The sequence below is a fragment of the Leopardus geoffroyi genome, chromosome A2, assembly GCF_018350155.1.
Source record: "Leopardus geoffroyi isolate Oge1 chromosome A2, O.geoffroyi_Oge1_pat1.0, whole genome shotgun sequence".
NCBI lineage: Eukaryota > Metazoa > Chordata > Mammalia > Carnivora > Felidae > Leopardus > Leopardus geoffroyi.
Genome location: NC_059331.1, coordinates 99,383,770 through 99,408,756, shown reverse-complemented (window position 1 = coordinate 99,408,756; position 24,987 = coordinate 99,383,770). Strand labels below are relative to the sequence as shown.

Below are 24,987 nucleotides of genomic sequence, written 5' to 3'. Positions count from 1 at the left end.
CTTTTATGATTTCAAAGTCCCTTCTTATGTGCCTTTTCCCATTGTTTGTTTGAACATGACTAGTCCTATTTTCTTACTCTCAAATGAAAAGCAAATATCTGAACAATTATTTAAAACCTGAATGTTAAAATTATGATGTCAAAGGGAATATGAACAACTAGGAAGTTTATAGTTACTCATCAGGCTGGATTATCCAATCTTTAACCTAGGAGAATTTTACCTGGAGATTACCAGATCTGTTCTCAAGCTATTTGTTCTTACAGAGAATAAAATCAGACATTTATCAGAGAAGAAGGAACCAATATGTTTTCAGGCCCATTACGTGTCAGACGCTGAGCCGGGTGATACATTTACTCATTGGCTCCTTGCCATCCCCAAGAGCAGAGGTGGTTTTACCAGCCTTACAGATGAAGAAGCCGATGGTCTTAGAGTAAGTAACTCATTGTGAGTTATGTTGCTAATAAATGAAGATGTGAGAGTCTTACTTGAAGTCTGTTTGGTTTCAAAGGCCATGTCCCTTCTAGTCCACTGTGACGTGTCCAGTGTCTCCTACGTATATGTAATTCACTGCACCAGGTGAAATGTGGGACAAGAATGTCAACAATAACATGCTTAGCTCTATAGAAGCTCACCCTTACGTAGAGGGAGGAAAGGTAAGACACAAGTATGAATAACTACAATGCAAACTTAAAGGCAGAGCATGATAATGTGCTACGGTGGAAGTGTAGAAAAGGTTCCTTGGAAGTACAGAGGAGGAAAGAACCACCTTAGTTGGGATAGGATGTGGCAGGGAAAGAAATTGGAAAAGACTTCTAAGAAGAAAGGATCCATGCATTGGGCCTTACCAATGGGTAGATTATTAGGAGAGAAGAGAAAAGGGAATGTGGGCAAGGGTACAAATATGAGTGCAGGAGATGTATCTTGGTCATCTGCCTGGTTCACAATAATTCTCTCATTTTTGGAGATTCCCTCAGTACATAGGTATCTAACTTCTCAGGGACAATTAGTTCATTGCAGGGTTGATACTTGACCCAGCACAGATCACATCCCCTGAACTGGCTATGGTAAATTTTGAACTGAGATACAGAACCTGTGGGCTGGCATATGAGTCAGGTTATGACAGCATCCTATTGGTGAGGTCCCTCAAGCAGCCTGGATCTCTACTCTTCCCGAATCCCAGTTCTTCTTTTCTGGGGATTTCCTAAGTGCATGGGTGCCTCTCTAGTAAATCACCCGTTTTGCTTATGCTAACCAGAGGTGAAATTTTCTTAACTAATGCAGCATGGAGCATATTCAGGAGGCTTCAGGTAGTTGCATTTGGCTTGGAGGTAGGTTATATGAAGATGTAAACAAGCAGAAAGAGCTGGAAATGCGTCTGGGCATCCTCATAGATGTTGCCAAGTACAGGCTGATGATTTTAGACTTTACTTTGGGGACACTAGGAGTTATATTCAGCAACTACTAATACTACTGCCACTACTACTTTCACTGGCCACATTTATTGAGCACTTTTCATGTACCAGATGCTTTTTAAGTCCTACTGCTTTAAGTACATTAACTCATGTAATAGCATATGAGCGAGGTATTATTACCATCATCTTATGAATGAGGAAGCTAAAAGTAAAGAGAAGCTAGGCAACTTGCTCAAGGTGATACTGAGAGTTTATAAGTAATCTTTACAAATATTAATCTGGTCAAAGTGCTTATAATGGCTCAACAGTATACAGACTGGAGGTAGAAAGACCAGTTAGGAAGCCACTTCCTAAGATAAGCAAGAAGTAGAGGGCATGGCATAAAGTCAGTGTCAAATCCACCTGCTAGTGGACTTGAGCTGGTATCCATGGGAGTCTTCTTGCTACTATAAATTTGATTGAATGTGGAAACTAAATGAACTATCAAAGATTACTCAGGTTTGTACCCTGGATAGCTGCAAGGTTGGAGGATGCATTTTACATGGGAGAGGAGTATATATGGTAGGAGTAAGGTCATGGATGTGGTTTTGTACAAGCCTGGAAAAGCTACCATGCGGTATGTGGACAGTATTATTGGCTCACACTGTTTAGCAATGGTCAGTGAACGACAGGGCTGACAGCATTGCCCGAGTGCCACTGTTTCTTCCAGGGAATGATGTTTGGTGGATATTTACAAATGTTATAAAGTTAAAGTGTTCTTGCTCCAGAAGCCCAGAAGATCAAAGCAAAGCCGCGCAGAAACCTTACGGTTTCTTCCTTGTTCTCCCCTCTGTTCCACTCAGGTAAACACCCTAGACATACAGGCCACTATTAGACTCTGAGACTGTGCCTCTTGCTCTTCTTTCTTAACATTACTGAATTGCATCCAGAATCATTTAGAAGAGTCTGCATCCCATAACCATATAAACCTGGCCCTTGGAACCCCATACAAATCTTATGATGTAGGAGCCGAGGATTCCAATTCCTTTTTCTCATGCTCCACATAAAACATGCTTTTCAGAAATGCAAACCTCTCCTCTACAGTGTAGATGAGTAGGTTATACAAAAATGGTGAAAAGTACATGTGGTCTCTCCATGGTAGAGTTTCTGCTCTTTACAGTTTCAGTTCTTGCAAAAGACGATCACACAGACCCTCATGTGGAAATAAATCCTTCCACGGCCAATACTGCCATCATGTGCTGCGGCCTTGCAGGGCCCAGCCCCGCTGATGCTCTCTCCGCCAACTCCTCAGGGAGCATTACCAACCGGCCCCGGGAACACGGTAGAAGTCACCTTTGAGGAATGTGTCAGATAAGGTTCCTGTGTAATTTCCAGACTCAGAACAAGTGAACAAGCCGAGCTAAGTGTTTCCTCAGGCTTGGATCCGATTTCTGTGCATACACCCGAGCGTGCTCACAGACCACCCACACGCTGGCGGGAAGTGGCTGGGCCAGCCCTGCTTATATTAGTCTCTGCACGATCATGCACTGTGTGCTCTGTTGTTTGCATGTAAAAGGAGGTTCAAGAGGAGAGAACACCGGCCCACTTGGTGGTTGATGACAGTCCAGTTGTGAGGGATTACACTCCTCTTCAGTTCTCCTGTTCTCCAGTAGGATTAAACGGGGCTCTTCACATCATCTGTTTCATAGCTCTGCCTAAAACACACTCTCCTCCCCTCCATTGGTCTAAATCCCAGTCTCCCAGAGAGATCCTGCACTTGCTATCTGCCCCATATCATTCAGCACTTATAACCTCTCTTGGTTCCAGATTCAAAAGTCCTTTGTGAAAGGCAGTGGTAAAGAGAATAGCCCTGAAGTGCAAAGGACTTGAGTTCAAATCCCCACACTACCACATCCTGACTGAGTGACTCTTAGCAAGTTACTTAGCTTCTCTGAGCCTCAATTTCTTCAGCTGCAAAATGGAAATAGCAATGACTGCCTCATCTGAGTTATGAGGCTGAAATAAGGTAATGCCTTCAGAGCAGCCGGCATAGTGTTTAGCACATAAGAAACACAAATTAAAAGTTAGCCATGATTTAAAAAAAAAAAGCTAGCCATGATTATTATTCCCAATAAAAACATACCCTATAAGAAATCAGAAACTGTGTTGCACATCCATGCCCAGAACTTATTCCTATTTTCCTCATTGCCATTATATCGTTGTCATTGCAGGAAGGAACATAGCGTGGTTGTTACAAACGTGGGCTCAGAGGTCAGACCACCTGGGTTCAAACTCTGGCCACCTCACAACTAGGCTGTGTGCACATTATTTAACTGCTCAGTGCTGGGTAATTTGTCAAGTAGTTGAGTTGGCTCTTCAGCAAAGTGACTTTTGATAAATTTGCCTACTTTCACTCTGAATACCACACTAAGGAGCATAGGATTTTCTCTTAGAGGCAACAGGGAGTTTTAATCCAGGGAGTGGCGTGATCAGATTTGCATTTTAGAAAGATTATTTGGCTAGGGGTCCAGAGGGAAAACCATAGATGAACAAGCACGGATGTAGAAAGACCACTTAGAAGGTTAGCATTATCACAGATGTAAGGTGATGCATATGAGTGGAGACAGTCTATCTTGGTGACAGACTGGGTCTGGAAGATTAAGGGGGGAAAGTTGCTAATGTTAATGATGAAAGTTCTGCTTTAGGGCCTTGGGTATATTGTGATGTCTTTAACTTAAAGAGAATGCAGTAGGAAAAAAATTCAGATATGTGAAAATAATGAATTAGTGATTACAGATTCTAGGAGACACCTGAGTGGATCTGTCTGGTGTGTAAAGTGGAATTTAGGAGGGGGACGGGTGGGAGATATCAATAGGCTACCATGTAGTGCTTGAATCCACAGAAGTGGAAGAGGTCTCCACCAGACAGCATATCGGGAGGAAAAGGAGAGGCTGGGGGCACGACCACGAGGACCACAGCAGTGTACGAGAAAAAGAAGTTTTGGGGAAGTCTGAGAACTAGCAGAGAGTAATGTTGTGGAACTCAATGGAAGGATATTGTTCTTAGAATACGAGAAAGTCAACTAAGCTGGCTGACAGAGAAGTCAGGGCAGATGAGGGCTTAAAATAGCCCACAGGATTTGATGGATAGGAAATCCCTGGTGACCTTAATGATAGCAGTTTTACAGACAAGATGGCCTGGCTCCTTGTCTGGTACCTAACACATAGTAAGAACTCAATGCATATGGATGACAGGGTACAAAATTTAAACTGAAAGTTTAGTAAAATGGGAAAGAAAACCAAGAGGCATAGAAGAAGATTGTAGGTTGGTGAACACATCTAAAGTAACGGAGAAAATCTCTCATTTTTAAAATACAAATGCCACAAGGACACAGCCCAGTTTGTCTCGTCCCAACAATAATTCTTACCTGCAGGGACCAGTCCATGCAAGTGACTACTCGGTGCTTGGACCAATGCTCATCGTAGAATTGACGATTGAAAGAAAGGTTGGCTCCAGCCTGGACATCCCTAGGAGGGTTTAAACATCAGAGACAAATGTGATGCTTCAGAAAGGGGCTTTATCTCTGCTGCTCATATGGAAAGAATGAAATGGCAAGAGCATGGCACTTGCTGAGGCCAAAGCATCAATTTACATAGCAAGCGCTGATCATAAATAAATGAACTAACAGTGGTGTCCTTTATGAAAAGTTTTCCCTAGCCTGGCCCAGGAAAAGTTTCCATGTGTTGTTTTAAACCTGGTATGAAATGTAAAATAATTATCTGGCTCTCACCTTGACCAGTCCCGAAAGCCTTCTCTTCCTCCTAACAAGTTCTATCTTGAAGCAGAGTTTACTAGAAATCTCCCAGCTATCAAGGGAGCAGAGCCCACTTGCAGATTCTTTGATATCAATACCACCTCATCTAGCCTTAGACCAGAGATGATACGCATGTTTCTATTTACCTGTAATATCTGAGTGGTTGTAGTGTTGCCTCCCTGCTCAATAGCAAGTGGTAAGTTTTATCATGAGACAGGCATAGTGGAGAGTGGGGGATTCACCAAAAGTAGTAGACACTTAACATAGACCAAAACATTATCTGGGCCCAGGAATACATTTTGGCCAGTGTTTGCTTGGCTGATACTCAACTGGCCACAAAACCTCCTTTGCAGAACCCTGCACTGGTCATGCATTTGCTCCACAAGACTGAGTGCAAATTGAGTAATGCTGCTTCTGTGCCAGTAGCTTTTGGACCTGCACAAAAAGCTACCTATATTTCTTTAGCATCAGTTCAAAAATTCCTCCACACTCACTTTCTTCTGTTCATTTGCTTCATCCCACTGCCTTGCACCCTGTATCACTTGTCTTATACAGCTCTTGTTCAGATGGTGACTTAGCTCCAGACTATTTACTTGGGCTCCAAATTGGCTGACTTAGGACTCTTTTTTCCTGCTAACCCTTCTTCAACTCCACCACTGCAAACTCAGGCAAGAGGTACGCACACACAAGTAACTGCCAGGCACCCAAAAGGAAACAGGACACAGAAAATCAACTGAGCCACAGAATAATGGCTTTTTCAAAGAACAAAAGCATCTCATAATGTGTATACGCAAACTATTACTGTCTCTTTGGAGTAGTCTAATGATGCTGTCAACTGCTTAGAATATTTTCAGAACCTCCTTTTGAAACTGCTTTTGGAGCCTCTGTTATATTCCCTTAAGCATCCTCAATGATGATACACTGTTCTTTGAGAATGTATTTGAATTCTAGAAACAGCAAAAAGCCAAGTCTGATGACTAAGGCAGGTGATCTCAACTTTTCATATTGTTGTTGGCCAAAAGAAATCAGTGGCTAGATTTATTTCTTATAAATTCTTATAAAGTGGCTAATAAACCTGGCTAGATTTATTTCTTATAAAGCTCATAAAGTACCTTCCAGTATACCCACAGTGATGGTTGACGGCCGCTGCCTTTCACATTACATATGCTACGGTCTCAGAGAAAGTCATTTGGAGGATCATTTGCTTTTATTGATTAGTTTTTAGTTTATCTTTAAATATATCCCTGCACAGGTGTTTCCTATAAGACACATACACATATACTCATGGTATCAAAAAGAAGAAAAGGGTTGCAGTCTCTCTTAGCTGTTCCCCACATCAGTGAAGGGCTCCCATATCTCATGTTTATTTTGTTCAGCTTCCTGTTTGCTTAGACATCAAAAATAGATCTGCTGGATACAACACAAATCTCCTTTGCTGCTTATAAGAATGTTTTCTCAGAGGACAATGTACGTGACTCTGCCAGTCTCTATCACCTGGACTGTTCCCCAGATATCAAGTTCAAAAGCATTTCACGGAAGCACATGATAATTACAGGGAAACTCTAAGCCAGAAGTTATAACCAAAGCCCTTAGTCAAAGCTGTTCAGCAAGATCAACCCTGGAATTTCATCCTCCTCTGATTTGTTTGGTTTAAGATTTGCCTAGTCAATACATAAGTGAATTTAGAATCAACAATAATTTATCGCAGTATTTTTTTTTTAAAGAACATGCACACAAGAAACTAACCCATCTTTTTCCTCTAACTCTCGACCGCTGTAGTCAAAGAAGATGTCAGAGTCTTCTGCTAGTGCTCTTTCAATTACCCGTATTGTCCGATCAAAAAAGATGAGAAATTCCTCTGAATGAAGGATCTGCTGTTTTTCTTCCTCTGTCAGCTCCCGTGGAGGGGCTTTTTAAGTAAAAGAGATTGTCAGGAAAGAAGAAAAGGACAATTAAAACATTTCAAGAGGAATCCAACTCTTGAAAGAGACTATTTACCAGAAAAGTGATCAGACAGTGAAACAAACCATTGTTAATATTGATTCTAAATAACTCCTAAATTCACACCAAAGGTTTTTATAGATGTTTCCCCTGATAATTACAAAAAAGATTTCATATCTAGACTAATTACTACTTTGAAGAGTTGAAAAAGATTACAAATGAAAATAAATTGGTGTTTTTAGCAATCAATTCTGAACGTTACTTTCTTTATTTTTAAAAAATTTTTTTTTTCAACGTTTATTTTTGGGACAGAGAGAGACAGAGCATGAACGGGGGAGGGGCAGAGAGAGAGGGAGACACAGAATCGGAAACAGGCTCCAGGCTCCGAGCCATCAGCCCAGAGCCCGACGCGGGGCTCGAACTCACGGACCGCGAGATCGTGACCTGGCTGAAGTCGGACGCTTAACCGACTGCGCCACCCAGGCGCCCCTGAATGTTACTTTCTTTAAAACAGAACTTGAAAAACAGCTCAAAGAGTACATAATAGAAAAATCTGTAAAACTAAACATATTGCATACTACTATAAAGCTGCACATGTGAAATCACTAAGAAGTATCTATAATATCATCTGGGTAGCATCTTTCCTCTCTCTACTAGATACATTCATTCTATTTTAGACGGTTAGTTGCTAAGGCCGGCTGACTGTTATATAGGTTCCATTCAAAAACTGAAACATGACCTTCCAAACCTGCTTTCACCTGAGATACCTTCTGCTTCTTTAAAAAAAAAAAATTTTTTTAAACATTTATTTATTATTGAGAGACAGAGAGTGAGTAGAGGAGGGGCAGAGAGAGAGGGAGACACAGAATCTGAAACAGGCTCCAGGCTCTGAGCTGTCAGCACAGAGCCCGATGCAGGGCTCGAACTCACAAACCGCGAGATCATGACCTGAGCCGAAGTCAGATGCTTAACCGACTGAGCGACCCAGGCTCCCCGATACCTTCTGCTTCTAAACAAACGTGGAACAAATAAACACTTCTAGAAGACACCTCAAAATAATTTTTATGCCCTTCTTTTCTAGCATGATTAATCTTACTGAACTAAATTTGAAGACATAAAATGAGAAAAAAGAGATTAAATAATTAGCAGTATGTCACAGTGTCTGAAAGTCAGCTAACCTCAGAGTCATGATTAGGTAACACAGACTGTTCCTTCAGTGGCAAGGTTTACATAAAATGATAGAGAAAAGATTAGGAACTCCCCCAGACCGAAAAGCCCTCAGAGGTAGAAACTGTCAGCTGAACTTCTGTGGTTCTTCAGAAACCCCAGGTCAACAACCTTGCAGAAAGCACTCAATACATGTTTGATGGCTTACTTTCTGTAGGACCAGACGGTCCTGGAATTTAAGTGACAGGAGGAGGGTAGTGCAATGCAATCAGTGTCGAGTTCCTAGAGGAGTCTCTCACCCACAGTCTTGCCCAACACTTCCGCTACCATCCCCATAACCATTTCTACCTGACCACTGGCTCAGAAAGCCATGTAGGTGCAGTCAGTGGTAGCAGGTTTTATGCAACTTTTATTTGTTTCAATTACTAGCACCCCGAAGCCATTGTCCTGTGAAATCTGAACTGTCTGGAAGCCCTCCTGTAGACCCAAGGATCTCAAGCCTTTGATGTTCATAGTGTCTTCCCCCTTCCCACCTCCCCGTCCCTGACCCAGACCACAATGCAGGGCATCTGGCAGGTCTCCAGAATCTGTATATTTCCAAGAAACTGGAATTATTATAATGCAGTTGGTTCACACCTTGAAAAATGCTCTCCGGACAATACTATAACGAAACATGATTCACCTACTAGAACAGACGATCATTTCACAAAACAGTTTACCCTGCAGTTTCTAGTAGCCCTGCATATAGTTAGATGCATTTCTTTGCTGCTGAAGCCTCCAGGGCCCTTAATATGCCAATATGTATTGGGACTCTCCAGGAACCTCCATCAATACCTGCTGAGCAGAGTTGCCCACACACTAGTTTGTGAAACGGTGAAACTGGCAATGCGTGGCTGTCAATAACAAGGACTCTACAAAACCAACCTGGAATCCAACATTGACTCTGCCCTTTGCTAACTTTGATTTTTTAATCAATTAAAGCTCTCGGAGTAGCAGTTTTATCTATAAAATGAGGTAATGATACCAAAACTTTAAGTCAAGCATTCAGTAACTGGTAATTGAATAGTAATTTATTAGTCTACTTTCTAAAACTCCCATAAATGAGGCATTTGGATTTTTCACTCTTATGTAAAGTTCAAGAAAATAGTAAAACTACTAAATGTAACCAGGCAAAAGGAAAAAAAAAACCCAAAAAACTTTAGGTTCATGTTGTTTCGATAGTACTGTCACATAAATAAATAAACTTCACTAAACAAGGATACTATAGGGTCAAGAAGAATGTCTTATTCTAAAAGCCCATGTTCATATCTTAGTTACTATTGATGTATGACTTGAGACCCATCTGAAATTAAGCAGAGAAATGGTCATTTGTTTCTCCTTATCCTTTTTAAAAATAATATTAAAAGTATATAACCTACTCTCTGTTTATCTTTTTGAGTTACTTCTATTTCACCTGTATCTTTCCTTACAGGTCTATTACCTTGAATAAAAAGTAGTATCTGTGTAATTTTCTGTAATTTTTTCTTCCCTGTAGCTTGTTGTCACTTTGATCTCAGCTTTCAAGACATACAACTTCTTCTCTAAGAGAAACATAAATGGCTGATCAAAGTGTATTTGCAGAGGCCAAGTTCAGGTAGGTGAAGCAGTAACCTCTCCAGATATTATGTTTGACAATACAATATTTGGCTTGAAATTAAATTGCTACTGAAGCAAAACAAAGGATATATTTTATATTAAGCTTTGATGTCTAACAGGGATCAAATGACATGACTTGTTAGCATAAAATAATAAGATGCATGTACAGACAAGTACTTTTTGAAAGTCATAAACAATATTCAACTTAGGAATTAAATAGGGCTATAGTTATTTTTGATAAAAAATCCCAAACCTCCCATATTTAAAAATCTTTAAATTGATAAGTGTTGTTGCAATGTAATGAAAACATAATGGAGTATCCAGGAACCGCAACCAAAAGCTGTATTCAGAGATAAACCTCTCCAGACATCATATTTCATGAAAGAAAATTGGTTGATTAATGGAATCCGCAAGGTTCAAACTACAAGCACAAACAATTAGAATCAGAATTGTATTACTCCAGGGTAGACCCCAAATTCTCCCTGATATATCTGTTTCTGTAGCTTTTCCTTATCCCTGACCCCTAACGAATTATTCTCAACATGTTCACTGCATAAAAAGGTATTAATTAATGTAATAGCAAAAGACATATGAGAGCAAAATATATAATTTTTGGCATTGACAATCATTGGTTTTTCTTATTAAGTTAAGCAGAGCTATTATAGCAGGTTTGTTGTTTGTTTTTGCAACACAAAACGTAGAGTATTTCTGCCAAGAGCTAAAAATATTTTATGCATGTAAAGTGGCCTTTTTTTTCCTTAAAAAAAGAGAGATTCTTTATGAAAAGTCGAACACATAGATAAAACTAACATATGATCCAAATGGAAAGACAGTTTTCATACTTGCCAAAATTTACCTGAACAGTTATATTTAGCTTGAATAACAGCTGTGAAGACAATGTACTGAATTCATGAAATCTGAAGTTTAGAAGATGGTCTAAGTCTATGACTTCGCGGTTGCAAGATTAAAATCTAGTATACGTTTTATTTTAGAGTCTTCTTTTTTTATAATAGAAATGTTAATTTCTCTTAGTTTTGTAGATGAAAATATTTGTATATGTGTCTTTATGATGATTCTATCCTATTTGGTATGTTTTCTTTAGTTTTTTTTTTTTTTATTGACGTTAATAGGTATTTTTCCATTTATTTTTTTAATTTACTCTATTTACTATATATCATATTTTTTGGTTTCAGGCTTGGGGGATTTTTTTTCTCTGTAAATCTATAAAATTCATAATGAAATTCACAATTTATATTGAGTACTTTACAATCTTTCCTTGAGTTCAAGAGCTATTTTACAAAAATATTCATTTCAGGGGCACCTGGGTGGCGCAGTCGGTTAAGCGTCCGACTTCAGCCAGGTCACGATCTCGTGGTCCGTGAGTTCAAGCCCCGCGTCGGGCTCTGGGCTGATGGCTCAGAGCCTGGAGCCTGTTTCCGATTCTGTGTCTCCCTCTCTCTCTGCCCCTCCCCCGTTCATGCTCTGTCTCTCTCTGTCCCAAAAATAAATAAATGTTGAAAAAAAAAATTAAAAAAAAATATTCATTTCAGAAATGTCTTACTTTGTTTAAAAGATACAGTTTTGAGTTTCAGTATGAAAAATTAAATCTTTTAAATATTCTTCAAGAATATATGTAAAAGACAAAAAATAAAGAAGTAAATTCCCACATAGCTTAAATATTAAACCCAATTAAATAGGGACAGTGGCTCTTAAGGGATTTTACTGTGAGATCATTGCATAAATATGAGCAAGAAAACCAAACCAAGCTAATAAAGAAGGATATCCTCTGAAGTTAATGTGAGGTTTATGAGTTAATGTGCATTTACAAGAGCTAGGTCTGATTCTGTTGTTTTAAATCTCTAAACATGAAGATCCCTGAACACTTACATATAGAAATTTCCTAAAATTTGATTAAAAGCTAACATGTACCTGCTGTTTTCTCTACTCCATTGTGGAAAAATGGAGTGAAAACAGTAAAATATCAAACCCTTATTTCTTTACTGCTTAGTGCATTTTGATATCATATGGGCAAAAATGTCAAAAGCTAGTGAGCACTGTTTTTTTTTTCCCATCTCCTGTTCACCGTTTTTTTTTTTTTTTTTTTTTTAACTCCAAAAAAGGCTAGGTTTCTCAAAAATGTGCTCCCTGGTTTGAAACCGTGGATGTCAAGTTTCAGCCCAGAGCAAATTTTTATGGCTGAGTAATAAATCCCTGAAACTCAAGGTTCGTAAGGGAAGTGCTGACACAGCCCTAACTACTATGCAGCCGTGTGAATGGCGCCACGATTATATCTGCTAGAGATTCTTTAAAAAGTTTGCAAAATACTGTCTTGCTTAAAAAAAAAAAAAAAAAAGCCAGAGAGAGTCTGATGCCAACATAAACATGCTTTTAACCCATTATGTGCTAATTTGCAGAAAAGCCATTAATAGAGAAAAAGGCACACAGAGCAGCAGTACAGGAAATGTACTTCAAACTCCTTTTTGACTTTTAACAGGACTTTAATCAATTCCATGAAGCATGAGTAACAGTCAAAACTGGAGGGTGTTTTTGCTCAGAACTTAAGAAGGGGGTTGCAGTGCTTTGCCAGAGAAGACAATTTGGGGATTGGGGTGGGGGTGGGAGGGAATCTGTGCCAAGACACACACAAGACACCTTGGCTCCTTATCACCCAGAATAGCTTAAGGATGTTTTGCAAGAGGAAAAACCTTTTATTTGTTTATTTTAATAAATCCTGACTTGGTTTGTCTCTTGCTATACCTGTGTTAAAAAAAAGTTCTTACAATTTGAGGTGAAATCTCTCCAATCAAATGTATTTAGACTCTCTCAGAAAAAATAACTCTCATGCTTTCTGTGGATGCCACTATTAAAGATGCTGAATCTATTCCCTGCCTTTAGTCATAGCCCAGAACTTGACAGTAATCAAAATCATTCAATGCCTGAGCAGGCTGAAGTGAGTACATATGATCAATGTGTACCCATTCCTATAAAAGTCCCCAGCGACAACGGTGTGCCACATACTATGCTGGAGCCACAGGCATCTTTAATTTAATTTTTTTCTTTATTTCAGAGAGAGAGAAAGAGAGAGAGAGAGCGTGAGTGGGGAAGAGGGGCAAAGGGAGAGAGGTAGAGGACCGTAAGCAGGCTCTATGCTCAGCACAGAGCCTGGCGCAGGGCTGGACCCCACCACCTCTGGGATCATGACCTGAGTCGAAATCAAAAGTCAGATGTTCCACCGACTGAGCCACCCAGGTGCCCATCACAGGCATCTTTAAAATTTAAAAATCAAATGAACTTCTTATTTTTTTTTTAATTTTTTAATGTTTATTTATTTTATGAGAGAGAGAGAGAGAGTTTGAGCAGGGGAGGGGCAGAGAGAGAGAGGGAGACACAGAATCCGAAGCAGGCTCCAGTCTCCGAGATGTCAGCACAGAGCCTGATGTGGGGCTCGAACTCACAAGCTGTGAGATCATGACCTGAGCCAAAGTCAGACGCTTAACTGACTGAGCCACCCAGGCGCCCCTCAAATGAACTTCTAATTTTTTTTTTTTTCAACGTTTATTTATTTTTAGGACAGAGAGAGACAGAGCATGAACGGGGGAGGGGCAGAGAGAGAGGGAGACACAGAATCGGAAACAGGCTCCAGGCTCTGAGCCATCAGCCCAGAGCCCGACGCGGGGCTCGAACTCACGGACCGCGAGATCGTGACCTGGCTGAAGTCGGACGCTTAACCGACTGCGCCACCCAGGCGCCCCCCTCAAATGAACTTCTAATGAAACTTCTGTTGGTCTATATTTGGGACTTAGCAGGGAATATGGAAGTATCTTAATTTTTTAATAATGTATATTTATTTTTGAAAGAGAGAGACAGACTGCAAGTGGGGCAGGAGGAGACACAGAATCTGAAACAGGGTCCAGGCTCCCAGCTGTCAGCATAGAGCTCAACGTGGGGCTCAAACCCACAGATCACAAGATCATGACCGAAGTCTGATGCTTAACCAACTGAGCCACCCAGGCGCCCCTGGAAAAATCTTTTAAATCTGCGCTCTGTTTTCAGACATACTTTGTTTGTCAGTAAGAATGACGATTTCAAAATTCTTTTATCTCCATGGGCTAAGGATTTCACAGGGATACAAAATTAGATTTTTAAGGATAGAGCACCCGGAGGATTGATTGTCTTCCCTTTTCTTTTTTCTTTCTTGCTTTTGACACCCTGTGCTATGTCAGGATGATACCATCATGATAAAAGGTATAGTCTTTGGCGTCAACGGCAAATCCTGCTCATGCACTTCTACAGTGTGTGTCCTTGGGTAAGTTTTTAGACCTCTCTCTTCCTGGTTCTCCATCTATAAGGTAAGAATAATAATAGTATCCACTTCAAAAGGATGTTCTGAGATGTAGATAATACCTGTAAAGGGCACAGGAGAAAGCTGAGTACACGGGAAGCCCTTAATAAATGCTCATCGTTATTATCACTGAAACATGGAAAGTTTCGCTCTTCATACAGGCAGAGCTATGGAAGCACACTTTGAACAGTAGAGTTAATAGTAATGATCATTGCTAATATTTCTGTGTAGATCACATGAATAAACTTCAGAATTTATTAACAAAATAATTATATCTGCTTCTTCCCTTTACTATTATCATTCAGAATATCCGATGCGGTGCACTAGGTAACATGACAATTGATAACAATTATCTTATGTTTTCACTCTTTAGTAATAATTTTACTGAATTGTGACTGGACTTTTTGCTGGAATTGTGGCTAGCTTGCATTTTATTTACTTCTTTCTCTCGCACATGAGAAAGTGGCAGAGAAAGAGGGAAGGAGGGAGAGAGAGAGGGTGGGGGAGAGAGAGAGAGAGAGAGAGAGAGAGAGAGAGAATCCTAAACAGGCTCCAGACTCAGCACAAAGCCTGATGCAGGGCTCAATCTCATGACCATGAGATCATGAACTGAGCTGAAATCAAGAGTCAGATGCTTAACCCACTGAATCACCCAGGCACCCCTCTATTTTATTTACTTCTATCAGTCAAAAAATAGATGACTCTTGCTTTGGGGATTACAGTTTATGGTGCTAAATGTAATGTGCTGAAAACCTTCCACATAGGGAGTATGCATTTAATTTTTACTTACCAGGATAGCCCCTAAGTTGGTAAAAAAAACAACAATAACAATAAATTAATGACTAATTTACCTCCCATACCATACCTTCTTTCACCTCCTGTTTTTGGTCTTGGTTTTCCAGTTCTGAATCATGGCCAACTTTAGGTTCTACCATTTCCTCATCTTCCTCATCCTCTAGAAGAAAGAAAGAGAAAAATGCATTATTTTCTTTCCTTCAAATCAAAGCCTTTGGTTGATGGTGGGAGGTAGGGCCAAAGGGTAAAGTTCCAATCATTTAGGGCAACTTCTAAGTAAATCAGTCCTCAATGAATGCCCAAGATATATGTTCATGAATATATGAATAAATTATCTCCAAAAGGGGCCTCTTTGAAAGTCCCCCAAGCTGCTGAGAAAACCACCCGAGTCGGCACCTGCTAACATCCATCTCCAGGCCCTCACCACATGGGATGTCTTGGAATTGCCTCTCTGACCTCTGAAGCTTCTTCAGAGATGACCCAGGAACAGATCTCAAAATGTTTCCACCTGGGGCACATTCTCCACAGGGAACACCTGCTGTACAGACGACTCATTTCCAATTTAATTCTCACCAAATTAATTTGTTTTTGACCTACAGGAAAGGGTTAAATACAGGTCTGACCCCAGGTCAAATGCCATTGGCAAGTAAACAACCAGGGGGTAGAGTCCCAAAAGTCACTGCCATTGGCCTGGGAGAAAGCAACCAACCTGAAATCGCATTTACACATTCAGAGCAGCTCATGCATTAATGTGAATTTAATGAGCACCAACAAATGGACCCAGTCTGCTACCACTGCCAGATGTTATAGTGCCCTTCCTGCCCTATGCAAATGTGTGCTCGTTCTGTCTGCTCTCAACCTGCCTTTCTTAGAGGCCCCTTTCATTATAGAGTGCTTGAAATCATCAGCCACAAAGTAGAAGATGTAGGGGGGAGTCAAGGTGTCACAAGAAAATCCAGTGTAGAGAAATAAAATAATACAAAAAATTAAAACTTGCTTTCACAGTTTAAAAAATATATTGTCTTCTCTCTTAAGTATAATATTCACTGTAGGTTATTTATTTCATTGGTTCAAATGGAATTTAAAAGAAATGACTTCACTTCCTCTCCTGCCCCTACATTCATTCATATATTCATTCATCCATCAAATATTTACAGACTTTCTGTAAGATCTCAAGCTCTGTGGATAGTCTCATTTCCATCATAATAAATCCTGAGATTTACATCAACTAAAAATTTCAGCCCCAACCACTTAGGGAATGCATTATAAATGCATACCTAAATGCCCAAATAAATATCTGTAGCCTGAAAAGCAACTCCAAAAGTCTGACTACATTAAGCAAGTGATCTGGGGAAGAAATATCAACTTTAAAAATTTGAACATAGAAAGTGTAGCATTGCAATTTAGATATTAAAAAATTTTTAATGTAAACTTTCATTGAAATACAATACTCTAAGTGCATATGTATATACTGTGGAACCAACCTCATTACTTTATAACCACACTAGAAACATATCAGAAAGAATGTAGAACACTTTTAAGGAAAATGGTCATTTATTAGTAACACATTTATTATCAGTACATTATTTCTAATACATACCTAAGAGGTAAAGAGTTGCACTTGGAATTTTGAAAAGAACACTGAATTACTCTGATTTTTAGACAAATAAATCCTTAAAGTGTTAAGTTATAAGCAGCACATTTAAGTCCTTATCCATATATAAAGATATTACTGCTATCTACCCATTAACAACCTGCTTGAAAAGTCGTGAACCTGCACATCATGTATCCTGATCCAAAGACCTGACATAAAACCTTAGGAGGTACTAGCCTCCTCTTCTGGTAAACCTGGGATAGAGAGGCAATCTTCAAAAGTCCACTAATCTGCTAGTAAGTGGCTCTATTTCTGAACCTTCTAGAGACATTTATTACTTTTTTTAAAGTTTTAAAAAATTTATTTAAATTCAAGTTAGTTAACATACAGTGTAGTCTTGGTTGCAGAAGTAAAACCCAGTGATTCATCACTTACATATAACACCCCGTGTCCATCCCAACAAGTGCCCTCCTTAATGCCCATCACACATTTGACTCATCCCCCCATCCTCCTCCCCTCCAGCAACCCTGTTTGCTCTCTGTATTGAAGAGTAGAGACATTTCTTTAAGCTTACTGGATTTAGCAGCAATGCCCTGACACTTACAAAATGCAAGTAAATACAACAAATACAAAACTGATAGGGCATGTATTATGAATTGAGTCCTGTTTTGCCCTCCCCCCAACCAAATATTTGTATGTTGAGGTTATAACGCTTAGGATTTCAGAATGCGACTTTATTTGAAAATAGGATCATTGCAGATATATTTAGTTAAGATCAGATCAGACTGGAGTAGGTGGGCACCTACTCCAATATTATAAAAAGGAGAAATTTAGACATGGGCACACATAGGGAGAATGCCAGGGGAAGCTGAAAAAGACTGGGGTGATGTTTCTACCAGCTAAAGAATGCCAAAGATTTTTAGCACACAACCAGAAACTAGGGAAAAGGCACAGAACAGATTTTTCCTCACGGCCGTCAGAAGGAACCAACCATGTCAACACCTTGATCTCAGAATCACCTGGCCTCCAAAACTGAGACATTCCATTTCTACTGCTTAAACCACCCAGAATTGTAGTACTTTGTAATAGCAGCCTGAGCAAACTAATACAGCCAGTAGAGTGCCCTGCTTTCTATGACCCTATAAGGTAGTGGAAGAGATACAGGACATATACCATAATAACACCTAAGGCAAGGATGTAAAATCTAATTTATTTACCAGAACTTGGTACCATCAGTCTAATAGATGAAGAGATAGATTAATCTCCCCCAAAGAAACTCACAACCACATCAAATTTTCAAGTTTTGTCTGGTTCTGCCTGTTTTCAGATCTACGATCTGTAACCATCAGGCATACTGCCTCCTTCGTCAGAGCATGATGTGAAATAGAAAGGCCTTGCGGAGAGGCCTAAAGTAGAAGCTCAGTTGCAGTGTAAGGACAGGCTCGGAGAGGCTCTTCGAGGTGGATATGGCGTGGCCTCCATTAGAATCGCTCTTCTGCTTCTAAGAGGCAAGTACACACAAGGCTCAGCTGAGGAGAAGTTAGGTTTCACATCCTGGACAGCTATATATGATGGGCTGTCTTATTTATTAAGGATACATATGCTGCATCCACATTCTATTCACATTCTCATGTTGGAATCCACTGCCCTGAGACCAGACTGTCAATGCCTACCACAAAGCATTAGTTCCTCTGGCTGAACAGATTCACAAGTTGGGCAGGGATCAGCACATCAAAGGAAGTAATTGATCTGGGTCTGAGCCTGGAGTCTACATCTTGCCAGCCCCTTGATTTTACATAATTCATAGAAACTATAGGAGGCCCTGTTTCTTCATCTGCGGAATTGGGATAATAATCCTTTCCTAAAATCCAGTGTTGTTGTAAGAATAACCAAATTAAATAATTGATCTGAACTTTCTTTTTAAACCAAGAGAGTTGGGAATACCTGTACACAGAAACCTCCAAACAAATGTTGCATTAGCTTGCATATCAACCAAACATTTATTGAGCACTTACTATGTACCAGGTGCTGGGAATATGAGAAGGAATAAGACAGACAAAAAAATCCCTGTGCTCATGGAGCTTCATTTGAGGTAGAGGAGACAAAAAACAAACAAATAAACAAAATATATATTATATCTCATAAATGTTGTGGGGGAAATAGAAAGCCAGAAAGGGAGACTGGGCATGCTGGTAAGGGGAGGAAGAGTTGAAATTTAAAATAGAGCCATCAGAAAAGGCCACACTGAGGTGACATTTGAGCAAAAAGTTCAAGGAGTCAAGGGAGTGAGCCGTGTGAAGATCTTGGAGAAGACCAGTAACAACAGATTCTTCCATCTTATTCTGTGGACCCAGGGGTTTAATGGGTCACGGTTTAAATTAATTTATTATCAGTTCCATTGACTATAGAAAATAGCTGTGCTTTCATTAGAGCCATCTGTTTGTACATTCCTATCTTCTAGTTCTTAAAATGAAGTCGGTTTCCCCAAATGACTCCGGTTAGTATCACATAGTATCAAATTCTTGGGGCACCTGAGTGGCTCAGTTAAGCAAAGAACTCTTGATTCCAGCTCTGCGCTGACAGCATGGAGCCTGCTTGAGATTCTCTCTCTCTCTCTCTCTCTCTCTCTCTCTCTCTCTCTGTCTCTGCTCCTCCCCCATTCATACACTTTCTCTCTCTCAAAAATAAGTAAATAAACATTTAAAAAATAGTATCAAATTCTCATCTTTCACAGCTATAAAGGTCTTTATTTTCAACATTAGTTCCTGGAAGAGTCAAAATGCAACATTGTGACGGAAAGTGTTCTATAAGGGCTTGGCTCTAAAAAGGGCTAGGTTTGTGATAGCAATGTGTAGGTTTATACACAAAGTATGCAGGAAAATCACAGGTTATCTAATTATTTAAATAGAAAATTCTTCCCCAGAGAACATTTTTGATGAATGTAAGAAAACCAAATACTTACAGTGTTTATAATACGTGCAAAGTCCTACAATGAAATACTGTGAATAATAGAAAAACAAATAAGAAAAATAATATCTGACCTTTTAAAGTGGTTAAAAACCAGTTGCAGGCATTAATTTTTTAGTGGCCACAGAATTCTTTGTCTTTCAGCCTTTTAAAGACACAAAGCAAGTGTTTCAGTGGATTTGTTAAGGAAACAAAACACAAGAGATTGGTTCGTTTCTCTGCATACTGATATGTTTGCCTTGCTCAGCAAAGAGAGTGTATTTTTCTTTAAGACTCTGGTTTCCTTTCTGGTGCAATTGGAATTACTTCTGTTGAAACCATTTTCAAAACAGTTAAATAACTTTAAAGAAAAGGATTTATGTAGACCCGCTACAGACCACTGATATATGAGTTGTGCCACTAGTTCATACCCGGTTACATTTCCTCTGAGATTGGAGGGGAAAAAAATTACCACCCATGTGTGGTTTCCTGTACCAGGTCCACACAAGAAATTAAACTAGTGTAGGCAGAAGTTAATTACCTGTCAGTCCAAGGGGCTAATTTCAAACAATGGCATCTTTTAGACACTTTATTTTATTTAGCAGCCAAATTCTGCTGTCCCCGGTCGCTGCATGCATTCCTTTCAAGTTGGGGAGATCTTTGGTAACCACTGTGCTTCTCCTGAAGATATCCTAAAGGTCTAAGAACGAACACTTGCATGTTCAGCGGCAACCACACATAACACACTTAGCACAAGGCCTGACCCTCTGTGTGAGCTCTGGAAGGGTTGTCTGCTCTACCCACCTGCGTTTCAGAGTGAAGTCAAGGTTGTCCATCTAAACGTGCTGCGGTCCTTTAATTGTTGATCTGCTCTGATGGCCTCAGAGTTGAGACTTTGGAAGGGGAGTGCTGGGGAATGTCTGTCACTGTTTGGCAATACAGTGTGAAAACTCCTTTCTGCCCGGGGGTATCCCTCTTGTAGTACTGGTATATTGGTAACATGCTGAGCCCCTGCTTTCTTCTCCTGAAGCCCAAGGGGAGACATCTTCCTGCTCCCCAGCTCCTACTGACCAGAACAGAGGCAGGATCCAAGCGATAGTCAGACTGGATGTTCCTAACTGGGCCTTTGTCTTTGCAGCCAGGAGGCAAAACCAAGGGAATAGTAAGGATTAATTTTTGGCAGCATGCCGTAGTAGCAGCAACACCCGACATCCTGGCCAGATTGTTCCAGAGGTCCACAGTCTGGGTTCCCTTGGTCTCTGCTCCTTTTTAAGCCTGTTCCTTCTGCCTCCTGTTGATCCTGTGAGCACCAGATTTCCTTCCAATAAATCTCACCAGGGGTGATGTCAACACCAGATTTCCTTCCAATAAATCCCACTGGACTTAGTGCCTGCCGCTTGCAACCAGAACCCTGAGCAACACAGGGCGGCCCTCTGTGAAGAGAAGGGCTTGTTTTTACAAGGTCAATGGGTTCTCACTTTCCTCTGCTCTCTCAGGGACTGCAAAACCCCAGGATAAGAGGGTCTGAGTGCCCAGCCCTCACCTTCCTGCCCAGCTTCTGGCTTTTCATGAGGGGGCTCTGGCCCCTCAATGTAAGACCGTTGAGTCTGGTCAGGTGGAGGAAGGCTGCAGGGAGCAGAATGGGTCATTTCACTCTACCCTTCTCGATTCCAAAGGGCATCTTGCTGTTACCAAAGGGGAAGGCACAATGCAATATCACATGACTATGAATCCAATAGGCTAATGACTCTAGATGCACAATTACTTTATGTACCGCTTAGAAAACAGATTACTGCTAATTAAGCTATAACACATCATGAATTCTAACATGAAAAATTGTGAATGCTGGAATTGATAAAATAATTTGTGGCTTAGCAATGAAGAGAAACTAGCTTCCCAAAGATAAAAGGGATGGCAAGGACACATAGTCAAGTCTAAATCAAGCTTATTGGTATACTACTATCAGTGAACAGATTTGGAGATACAAGGCACATTTGTTTTAAAAGATATATTGCTTTCAACCTAAGAACAAATGCCCTAGCCACTTAATATGTAATTCTATGTATAAATATTTCAGAGGATAACTCTTTTAAAAACATATTTAAAATTTTTCAGTAGAAAAGCAGCCTGGAGCCTGCTTCAGATTCTGTGTCTCCCTCCCTCCCTCTCTCTCTCTCTCTCTTTCTCTTTCCCTCTCTCTCTCTCTCTCTCTGCCCCTTCCCCACTTGCACTCTGTCTCTCTCTCTCAAAAATAAACAAACACTAAAAATTAAAAAAAAGAAAAACAAAGAAAAATAGAAAAATTAGGATTTATTTTTCAATTTAAAGCATAATTCACTCTAAGGAAGGTATTCTTTGCAGGTCTGTGCTTTGCTTCATCTTTTCTCATATCAAGTCCACTCTGGATAATACCTACACCCATGTCTTCCATCATCACCCACAAACTGAAACCTTTCCAGACTCCAGATTCTGTATTGCACATTCCAACATGAATGTACCACAGGCATTTCACATTTGACATGTTCAACTCAGAACTCCTGCCTTCTCCCGAGACCTGCTCCTTTGATTACATTCTCTTTCCTGCCCTGTGGTACCATCATGCACATGGCTTCACAGTTGGACACCAGAATATATATCACCCTTCAATTTCTCTTGGGCACCGGGACCTGTAAGAAGGGGTCTCTAAGTCCTGTCAATTCCTCACTACCAGTTTTGTTCTGTATTTCTACTAGTTTTATTTATTTTTTATTATTTAAAAAACACATCTATGTATACTTTCTACACCAAAACAACAACAATGACAAAATTCCACCAAACCAAAAACAAACAAACAACAAAACCAAAACTCTATAACTCCCTAAAAATGTTAGGGTAAAATCCCATAACTCCTTGTCTTTTCCACCTCATCTTCCATTCTGAACAATGCACAACCACCCGATGTCCCAGTAGGTTCATGCCTCAAAAGCACTGCATGTAATTTTTTTGTGTCTGTGTTGGTCTTCCCTTCAATATCCAGGAGTTAATTATAACTAGCCTTTGGTGATACAATTCCAGAGCTTTAACACTTCCTCCCAACAAGATTTGTTGACCCCTTTCATTGTTCCACCACCCCACCTTGTACCTTGTATATATCTCTATGACAACACATCTCAGACCACTTAAAATTAAGTTTATTCATCTATCTCCACAACCAGATGAAAAGTCCCCAAAGACCTACTCTTGTTAGTATCATCAATGTCAAGTACTGAGACTAACAAAATCAAGACAGGTGCTTGATCTGGAAAGATAGTTATGAATCACATCATATAGGACCTTGCATGACAGAGGAAGTTTGGACTTCTTTCTAGAGATGAGTATCCCCCTTTTAATAAACACAAATCTCATGTAGTCCATATTATTTAAAATTTCAAAGGGAATTCAAGGCACTGGTAATGCCAAATATGGCTTTTAAAACCTCACTTATCTCCTTGCCAGTCAGCCCTTTACGCACATTCTAATATATTTAGGAGGTGGCTTGACTCTTGATGAAAACTATTCTTCCCAACCTTTCTTACAGAGAACCAGAGGCTTTTAAAAACACAAGAGAGAAAGTCTGATTTTGTTTAAGAATATGGAGGCAAGATGGAGGGTGGAGGAAATTGGGAAAGCCTGGAATAAGGGAGACAGTGAGAAGGTAAACTATAGCTGTAGTCCAAGCAACAGACGATGAGAACTTGACCTAAGATGGTTCAGTTGCCAATGGGCATGATGAATTGGACTGAATTTAGACATATGTTTATACAACAGACAGTGAGGGCTCTCGTACAGAACTCATTCAAGTCACCCTATCCTTGGACCAACTTTGTGTACAGTTAGCCAACTTTGCCAGGAGTCCAAAGAGAGCCACCCTCCCGATATGTATTACGGCGGCCAAAATAAAGTATAACGTGCACCACTGAATGCTTACACAAACCAAGGTGAGCGCCTCTGTGCTTTAAAAATATGCAGGAAAGACATATTTTGTGGGATTTTCAGTAAGCACTTTGTTAAATATACTACATGGTAATATTTAAAAAACCTTCACTTTCTGGTCTAGAAAAATCTGGCCAGAGTAAAGAAAACATACATTTCTCATCATACAGAGCGCTCCTGTTAACACTCTAGGCCACATCAGTTCTCTCCTAAGGCTCTAACATGACAGTACTTGGAAAGTGTACTTCCTGGTGGAATGACACCCAAGGCATTGCAAATGGGAGGAAATGAAAGAATATGTTCAAAATGAGAAAGGAAGCCAGAGAATAGTACTTTTTAGCAGCTGTTTCTGAAACTTGTAACTGTGCTGATATATAATACGTGTGTGGTAAATATGTGTTGAATTAAGCTGACACAGGTTAGCCAGCTCTCATGGAAAGGCAGAGACCAGGAAGAGAACAATGCCCTTCTCAGAGATGTCCAGGCAGGAGTTCATGGATAACTTTAGCACTTGATGTTTGGGTATGGGAAGGCTTGATTGATCTGTATTTCCACAAATTTTCCTGCTTAAAAACCTTTAATGGCTCCCTATTGCTTAAATTAGCTCAGCATTTAAGGCTCATCCCCGTTTGACCCCAATTTAATTCTCCAATGTTGCTCAAAGCATAATAGTTCTTGACTCCATGTGTATGAAATAGGCCAAGTTTGTTATCAGTAACCACCCTCCATCCTACCTCTCTTTAGTCTTGTATATATTTCAGGCCCCCTGTCTCTCAAGCTTTCTCAGGAAGTCATGGAGTCTGCAACCACAGAGGAGAGCAGTTGGATGAACTAATTCACACCAATGGATTAGAGAATGACAACCCAAATAAATTAATCTCCAAAGGCAAACTACAACTTTCACAGGACTTGGGAAGAAGAAAGATTTTGAAAGAGCAGAGCCAACCCTCAAATCAGTCCCCTATTCTACATTCTTGGAGGCAGAACCATCCATTGCACAACTACAGAAAGCAGCATTCCTATCGTGCTCTATGTGAATATGTGAATAGGGCTTCCTGGAGTTACATAGAGCATAGACTCTGTGTCTATCCTTAACAGTCTTATTTGTATAGATGTCTACACCCACACACACTCACACACACACACACACACACACACACACACACAATCTGGGCAATAATTCAAAACACTTGTAAATGTAGTTCTTGGCTGCTTGGAAAGGAAGAAGCTCTAGTTTCTCCTGTTCAGACTTAAATCTCTTTTGCTGCCTACTTTTGAATTTGGATAATCCTATACCCTATTCCTTGTTTCCTCTACCATTTTTCCAAATGTGCAAATATGTACTTGCTCCTAGTGGGAGTGCTGTTTGTGAAATGAAAACTGGGCTCCCAGGGCAAGAGATGCCATCATA

General features: G+C 40.1%; 1 protein-coding gene across 5 annotated transcripts in view; it reads right to left on the bottom strand.

Annotated features, from left to right (window-relative positions):
• Window positions 1-24,987, bottom strand: part of DYNC1I1 (dynein cytoplasmic 1 intermediate chain 1) — a 315,653-nt gene that overhangs the window by 111,505 nt on the left and 179,161 nt on the right. For all 5 annotated transcript variants that reach the window (XM_045494852.1, XM_045494850.1, XM_045494854.1 and 2 more), the window contains 3 exons: window positions 15,156-15,245; window positions 6,952-7,114; window positions 4,819-4,918 (listed from right to left, as the gene is read on the bottom strand). In XM_045494852.1, coding sequence (XP_045350808.1) covers window positions 4,819-4,918; window positions 6,952-7,114; window positions 15,156-15,245 — 353 coding nt within the window. The remainder of the gene's footprint in view (window positions 1-4,818; window positions 4,919-6,951; window positions 7,115-15,155; window positions 15,246-24,987) is intronic.